Source organism: Cyphomyrmex costatus, unplaced genomic scaffold, assembly GCF_001594065.2.
Source record: "Cyphomyrmex costatus isolate MS0001 unplaced genomic scaffold, Ccosl1.0 scaffold55, whole genome shotgun sequence".
In the NCBI taxonomy this organism is placed as follows: domain Eukaryota; kingdom Metazoa; phylum Arthropoda; class Insecta; order Hymenoptera; family Formicidae; genus Cyphomyrmex; species Cyphomyrmex costatus.
In genome coordinates, this window is record NW_017279708.1 from 84,934 (window position 1) to 93,142 (window position 8,209).

General features: G+C 33.6%; 1 protein-coding gene across 1 annotated transcript; it reads right to left on the reverse strand.

The window, feature by feature from the left end:
• Positions 1 to 1,205: 1,205 nt before the first annotated feature.
• On the reverse strand, positions 1,206 to 5,344 carry Plap (phospholipase A2 activator protein). Its single transcript, XM_018546393.1, has 6 exons — positions 5,115 to 5,344; positions 3,280 to 4,149; positions 2,851 to 3,181; positions 2,470 to 2,713; positions 1,955 to 2,373; positions 1,206 to 1,735 (listed from the first exon to the last, which is right to left on the reverse strand). The coding sequence occupies exons 1-6, from the start codon at positions 5,249 to 5,251 to the stop codon at positions 1,409 to 1,411; spliced, it is 2,328 nt and encodes a 775-aa protein (XP_018401895.1). The 5' UTR covers positions 5,252 to 5,344; the 3' UTR covers positions 1,206 to 1,408.
• Positions 5,345 to 8,209: the final 2,865 nt, after the last annotated feature.

Sequence of the window (8,209 nt, forward strand, 5' to 3'; positions counted from 1 at the left end):
GAAATATATATATTTGACGTTAATGTAATAACAATATTCTACTATTACACTGTTGTCTGTTGTATGTTTACTGGGTGCGTGTGCCCGAGAAATTTAATCAAATATTATATGTGTATATTATATAAATTATTATTTTATATTCATCGTTGTATATATATTTTAACTAATTTTCATTAGAAACGCAATGTATTTTACTTAACTATAAGTAATCCATTGTCATTTAAGCAGGTCATTTACATTCCATGCAGATAACTTCGTCTCTTCTTTTCTAAATTTGTTTGTTGTAAAACAAAATACAGCCTTGTTCAAATTAATGTGAACAAGATGTAATTTTTACATTTATATATATTTATTATATAAGGATTTATATATATAGCGTTTATATATATATGTATATTACAATATTTTTTATTAATTACTTAAAAAATTTGTAATGAATATTATAAATCCTTTTATGTAATAAATGTACATAAATCTAGAAAGATTATTTCTTGTTTATATTAATTCACAAGACTATACCTATATATGCGTTGTACACATTTATACGTTGGGATATTATATCTGTCATGGCAATAGTAATAATTCATTCAGTTTCTATTATCTGAACATGTAACAATCGTTTTAATTTTTCCCTATATTGCAAACACGTCAATTAATTCATTTACGTACTTCTGATGTAAAATCGATAATAAAATTTGGAAAATTTTGAATTTTGTATTATCGATGTACATTATAAAATATACATTATGTATCTCTTGAAAACATGTTCGTTTAATAAGGAATATTTATGTATATATGCTTTACGACAAAATGAAATTAAAAAATACGTAAAAGCCCTAAACACACATATCATTTTATCTTAGTCCCAAACAGTCAATATGTATGTCGAATAACTTTATCTTGGTCAGTTGTAATGAATAATTGAGCGCAAATAAATAAATTGTTAAGATATTAAAATTTTGCATGAGTTCAACTAATAAATTGCCATAGATACACTGAAAACACATTTAAAGGTATTGCTTATTTGACATTTTTGTACCTTTTGTAAACATAAAATATAACTGTTGTGATCCATTAATTAAGTAAATTTGTTTTTTTTTTTTAATGTTTTGTAATATGGAAGGGCATTGTATAGTACATATAAATGATGAATATAAATTGTATAAAAATGTATTTATTTTTACAATTTAGCAACCGAGCTGCAAAACATAGATACACGTGCAAACTTATTTTATCTTAGGTTCTTAGTCGCTTTTACCGAAATTATATTAGTGCATCACAAAATGTTTTATATTCACCATTGTCATAATTAATTATAATCTTTTCAATCTCTTTTCTTGTTTGATTAATTATTACAAGATTATTTTCATGATTTTACAAGCAGCGTGTCCCACTGCTCATAAATGCATTAGATAATCAAATCAATAATCTGCTTGGAACAGTTTACCACTTTGTTTGACGTACTGAGGTCAGTCGAGCTTTCCGATAAAGTTCTGAGAACATTTAAAGCAGTTTCGCATTGTCGCACAGCACTAATTAGTTCATTACGATTACTAGGATCTGGAGTAGCGGCTAATAATGTTCCTAGTCCAACCAGAGCTCTGAATATTGCTTCGGGTTCATTTAAACGAGGCAATACGGTAAATAATACATTTAGAGCTCTCGTTCTACCAGGTGCATCGTTATATTTATTAAGCGCTACGATCAAATTCAATATATAAGTTGATATTGCAACCTGTAATGTAACATTACAATTTGTAAACTCATCTATCTACATTTATATCGTTATATCTATTTATTCCGGTTTTTCGTATAAAAAAAATCACTATATTAAAATAATTGATATAAAATTGATAATTGCATTTATGATTATTTTATAATTTTATATTTGCAATTTAAACTTTTAGTAGACTTTCTGTTTTTAATTATTATTTTAACAATTGGTGTGGCATACCTGATTATTTTTGTTTCCAAGAGACTGTAGATCCAATAAAGATGTGAGTATTTCATCCTTATAATCTAAACAGAGTTTCTCTCCTTTTTCATGCTGGAACATATTGGCTATCAGACGAAAGGTAAGCATCTGATTCGACAAAATTGCATCGGATTTGATATGCCTTCGTATGACTGATAGCAATTCTTCCGTACATAGTTCATCGTTTATTTCTTTGTGAAGTATAGCGAGTCGCGCTATATCGAGAGCTGGGAACACCATGGTGTTGGGCCAATCTAGAGAACTCTTTAGCGCGCTGATAGCACCGGCTGTAATTTCTTCAGACACTTGATTATTCATAAATTTTTCTATCGCATTCAGCTTCTCCTCTGTTATTTTAAATATATTTTCTTGTTTAGTATTCAACTCATGTAATTTTTCTGTAATTAATTTTATAAATGTTTTATTGATAAAGAGTAAAAATAAAATTATATTATATTTTTCCACATTTAATTTTATAAATAAATTCTAATTACCGAGAATAGCAGATAAATTTGCTTGTTCTAACTTTAAATATTTCAAGTGAGGTATATAAGAGGGAGATGCAGATGTGTTGGAAGAATTAAATGTCGATGATTGTGCACTAACATCGAATGTACTAGATGATGTTCCTGATGATCCAGGAACATATCGGCTTCCTCCTGTAAAAGGATCTACATATTGCGATCCAATATTTAAAATTGGACCTGGTTCAGAATTCTTTACTATAAAGTTTGCAACCTAAAATATATAAATTTTATTTTTCCTTTTTCAGATTTACGATTTTTTAAATTATTTTTAAATATAAATAGCAACAAATAAAATGTAAAAGATTATATTTAAATACTATGCAAAATTAGGTACTTTTCAATGTATACCTGATCTAAGAATAATTGACTGAGATTATTATCATGAAGGAATTTCTGTGCAACATGCCAGGGATCTTGACCCTTATTATATGGAAGTTTTAAAGGAGGCACACCGTCTTGTATGTCGACTGAAAAGACATAATCGTATTCTATGCCATTGTAAAGTTGTTTTCCGGAGGTAGCCGCGGTACCGCCGGACGCACCCATCACATCGCCAATTTTTATCCACCGTTGCTCGTTTTGTGACCAACTGTACGCTATAACTGCATCACCTTCGTTTACAATCTTTGTTTGGCCATCTCTTTGACCAGGCTGTAAAAGAACTCTCGAATCTGGCAAACTGTACACAATATAAACTAATTATAATTAATTACAAATTAAAATAAAAATACAATATATAAATGAAAAATTACTTTATCCAAAACAATGTGTACTTACTCCTTTATATTGATGTCTCCGATTACCTGCTGTGCATTTAGATTTGTGTTCGCCACTTCTTTTTCAAATGTTTCCAACATCTCCCTACTTGCATGTCGTTCGGGATCAGACGAGAATATCCTAATGGCTCCGTCGGAACTTCCGGCAATTATGTCGCCGTTCAAAAACAAGTTAATGCACCATATCGATTGTGTAGGTAGAACAATGGTTTGTTTTGGTTCTGCATTGTACCATATCCTAATAGTCCTGTCTTCTCCAGATGAATAGACATATGTACCATTCAGGATGGCTGCTATACTATAAATATAATTCTCGTGCCCGCAATAAGTGCCTAAACAGGTCCCAAGTTTAGCGTTCCAGTGTCTTATAGTGGCATCGTTCGCGCAAGACAGAAATTCATCCTCTTTAATATCAACTATGTCACGGATGCAGTCGGTATGTCCTGTCAATTTGTGTTGCACTGAACCGTCTCTTGACCATACTATTATCAATTTGTCGGCTGATCCACTTATAATACTGCCGTTTGATAAATCTGCTACACACCATACTGCAGCAGTGTGACCCTCTAGGTTTAACTGTGGTTTACTCAAATCTTTCATGTCCCATAACTTAGCAGTAAGATCCCAGGAACTTGAAAGAAATGTACCCTCCTTCTTGCCGGTCTTTAAATTACATACGTTATTTTGATGCGCTGTTAATGTGTGGGCAGGCACTGTTTCAGTCGCTACGTAAACACATATGGTGTTGTCATTGCTGCCAGTGATGATATAACCTTTGGGATCTTTTTCTGATGGATTTATAACACACACTGAATTGACAAAGTTAGAGTGGCCTGTTAATGTCGCACTCTGTTCGTACTCGTTGTCCTTCCTGAAAAAATTCTAGGTGTCAGTAAGGCATATTAATCGTACAGTTTCATGAATCCTTCAGAGTTGACATCAAAATGGCTAATGATGTTGAGTCTGTGAGACTTATTTAATATATATTTATTAAAAGACACTGATGTGACATAAAGAATATAAACAATGTAAGAATCTTATTAGATCATAGAAATGAGGATATAACCAATAAGAAATAGGAATTAAAAGCCTACAATGATTAAAGCTGGATCTTTGTTGTTTAAATAATTTAATGTGAATTATATTATATATACTATATTGTATATATGCATATATACCATATTTGTAGTTATTTCAAACTACATGTCAAAATTTTGTTTAGACTTACAAATACAGCTAAACTACTGAAATAATATCACATATTATAAAGATAAAAATATAATTGAATGGATCCAACAGATTCGTATAGCAAATTTCATATAGAATAGCCTTAGGTCACTGAGAGTGTCTAGAGGACATAGTCGAAAGAGGCCTATCAGCTCCAGAAGATTAATCAATATCAAAAGCAATTAAAGATGACTTTTAATATCAATATTCAATTAAAAATCCTATTCATATGCAAGCATGCTTAATCCACCACGACTCAAGAGCTTTCGAGATCAAGGCAAACTTAATTGTTCTGCTTCGGATAAAAAAGTGAAAATATTTCGGATTACATAATTGTAAAATCATATAAATGTTGAGAGTAAATGCTTTCCGATTTTGTGAAGTTTGAAAACTCTGAAAAACATAATCAGGTACCAGTAATCCGATTAGATTACGAAAGCAATGAAAAAAATGTTGGACCAAGGAAGGTTAACCTCACATATGCACACAAATAAACGTGTCTTTCTGTTTTAAAAGCTAAAAGGGATGGAAAATTGTACAAAAACAGGCTGAATGACTTGGATCACTGTGTGTTCCGATCACGTGGAAGAATTTACGTGCACTACCAACCCAGTCGGTTTCCATACACGCGCAGTTTTGTCTCGCGAGACCGACACGATGGTGCCGTCGAGGAAAGTCGCTACCGCCCTCACGTCCGCGCTGTGACCAAGCAGCACGCTACTCAGCTTGTACGGCGGCTTGTCCATGCTGGCAGTACCCGTCGGTTTTTCTCTGGAGTCAATTTCGATAAATTTGGCGAATTCTCACAACCTAATTACGAACGACGAGCAGCTCGTCTCGCTACGAGCTCCACTACGCCGCGATCGGCCATCGGCGCAATCGGTCGCGATGACAAACGCAATCCACCTTATCCACCTCCGAGCTGCGCAAGCGCACATCCTTGTACAGACGCAGTGCTTCTCGGGACCGCGCGCTTTTGCTTTTCCAATTCCAAACTGACAACGTACATACTCTTTTGAGAATTAAATTTTTTTACATCGTTTCCGTCGTGTAATGTTTGATTGTAGATTTTTCAGCGGGTTTTCATCGAGCGCCAAAGTAAAGTTGCGCATCGCGGAAAACTTGTTGCGGGGCGCATGCGCAGCCGCCATCTTAGCGTCGTTCGAAACTAGTTCCTCACTTCTGCGTGCTTCTCCGTGTTTCGCAGTGCTTTCAAGTGCTTTCGTATCGAAAAATCACGTCGCGCTCGTGAAAGAAGTATATATCCCGAGAGTCAAACAAGGTATCTACATAAAGTATCGATTAATAAGCATAATTTAGACTCTAAGGTGTTATGTGAAGTGAAGTTGCTTTTCGATATGTAGCAACAAAATTCAAAACGACAAAATGCGAAAATGGTTTAATTTCTACTGAAGCAGCTAATGAGGTATATAGAATCAAATTTTAGTCGGTGAAAATACGTGTTTGGCTGCATTTTCTCTTTGATTGACAAATGTTTCTATTTCCAATGGAAACAATACTCTGATGAATTTATGATTACCATTATGAGGGTTTCGGTGGAAATTAGATCAATATAGTCGCGTTCAGCAGGATGTTTATTTTGCAACTGTTGAAAATTTTCTTTGCTGAAATAGAAATGTCCCTTTAGAAAAGTATAACTTAATCAGCGCGCAAAAATACTTCCAACAATTGCAAAATGAATGCGATTATTGCAATCAAAATATACATCCTTTGATAATTATAAAAATATAAAAATTTTTAATGCACGTGAAAAGAATGCCGGAAGCGTCGAGTGTGATGTTGGACGGATAACGTATGAATGCGTATAATAGTAAATTGCTTTTCGAAAATAATTTTGAAATTTTGCTATGCGTGCGTAATTAGTGTTCCTATGTAAAGATTGAGATAAAACCGCTGACAGCCAAATTTGTATTGATTACATTGACTTCGTTACGTGTAAGTTGACTACTACTGTAGAAAATGTAGACGAGTTAGAAAATAAAACACGCGTAAAGTATTTATCATTAACTTCTGTTTATTTATACGCCAACTGATTACATCAAAAACGATAATTGGCTATTATATGGTATAGATTGCGGTAACCAATAAAAAATTGCGACTACATTGTCTTGATAAGATTCAAATCTTATTATAGGAGCACTACGTGTAATAATCCTTTTTGTGACGTAACATGTAACTATAATGCGGGCATTGGTGCGAAGTTGTCGTACCGCGACTGACCGCGACTTTAATCGTTTGAAAATGCGCAATAGTCGCGATGCGAACGTACAATAACAAGTATAAGGTAATATACAGCGATAAAATACTCAAGTGCCCAATGATAAGCTAATTTTCAAAGATAATTGATTTGGTGTTCGACGTCGTAATGGCTCGGACATTTTGGCGGGAAGTTGTCGTCACGTCGTTTTCGTTTAAAACGAGTACAACGGGAATATAATGTAATTGGAAATGTGTTGGACGAACAATGAGACAATGTATAAGTGCGCGATAATAAGCTGTTTTTTTTTTAAATAAATGAAAAAAATAAATGATAAAAATTTCAACGTATGTAATTTTTTGCGGCACGATGGTTTGGGCATCAGCGCGAAGTTGCCGCTATTCGCGTTCGTTCTTGTTCGATCGCAAGTATTGTATTTCGTCGTGTCGGGAGTACCGAATTCAGTTTGGACTACAAGGATGTATACCTTTGCAATTATTGCAGTGTGATTTCGCGTCGTCGTAAGCCGGACATCAGCAACAAATCACCTTCGAGAACCGCAGTCTGCGAGATGATCGAGCAATCATCTCATTATCTCGTCGTCCTCTTAAAGAGCATCATGGTAGTGTGGTGGAGCTGCAAGGTGGTTACTATAACGCTATAAGGTAAGTGATCTCACACGACACACTTTACCGTAGAAATATCCTGGGTAGCATAGCCTTCGAAGGTAGATGTTCTAGGATAGGGTTACCACTTGTATTCTTTCAAAAGTCTATGTAGCATAAAAGATTTAAAATATTTCCAAAATATTTTGTTATTAGATTTGAAATATTTCAGAAATTTCTTACGAAATACTTCCTTGGAAGTCTGTGCTATATGGGATAGCGTTAAGTGCTCCTCCACGATATTTTTCAATTTTTATGAGCGCCAGTTCGCGCAGTCAGGCCGAAAATTATTTGCCTATACTATAAAAGGGAAACGTATAAAAATACAGTTTCATATTTACATGAAGTTTTGTTTGTATTAAATTCTTACATTCAACAAAAATATCTTTAAGGTACATCTTTACTTAAATTTACAGTAATTAACTCGGTGATTACCTTACGGCCATCGTAATATAAATATGAAAAATGTGTGCAAGAAAGGATGTGGCGCAAAATAAAAATGTAATGTATATACGGATGCAAGAGATAACATGGTGGAGTTAAAGTAATTGCGAACATTGAGTTTCAATCGCTCGCAGTTAAATAGCTACGCTTAATACTTGTAATAAGTTGTTCTAAGTAACTTCGTAATTTTCTAACGACTAACGATCTTACATGAGAACGTACAACAAAACAATTATCGCACTAAATTGTCTGAATTCGCAGATACGCCGATACTATACGACTATATATGAAATGTGGTTCGTATGTATTATAGAGAATATTAGAGATCGATTATTCCTTCATGTTTGATAATTTAGATAATAATTACGAATAATAAC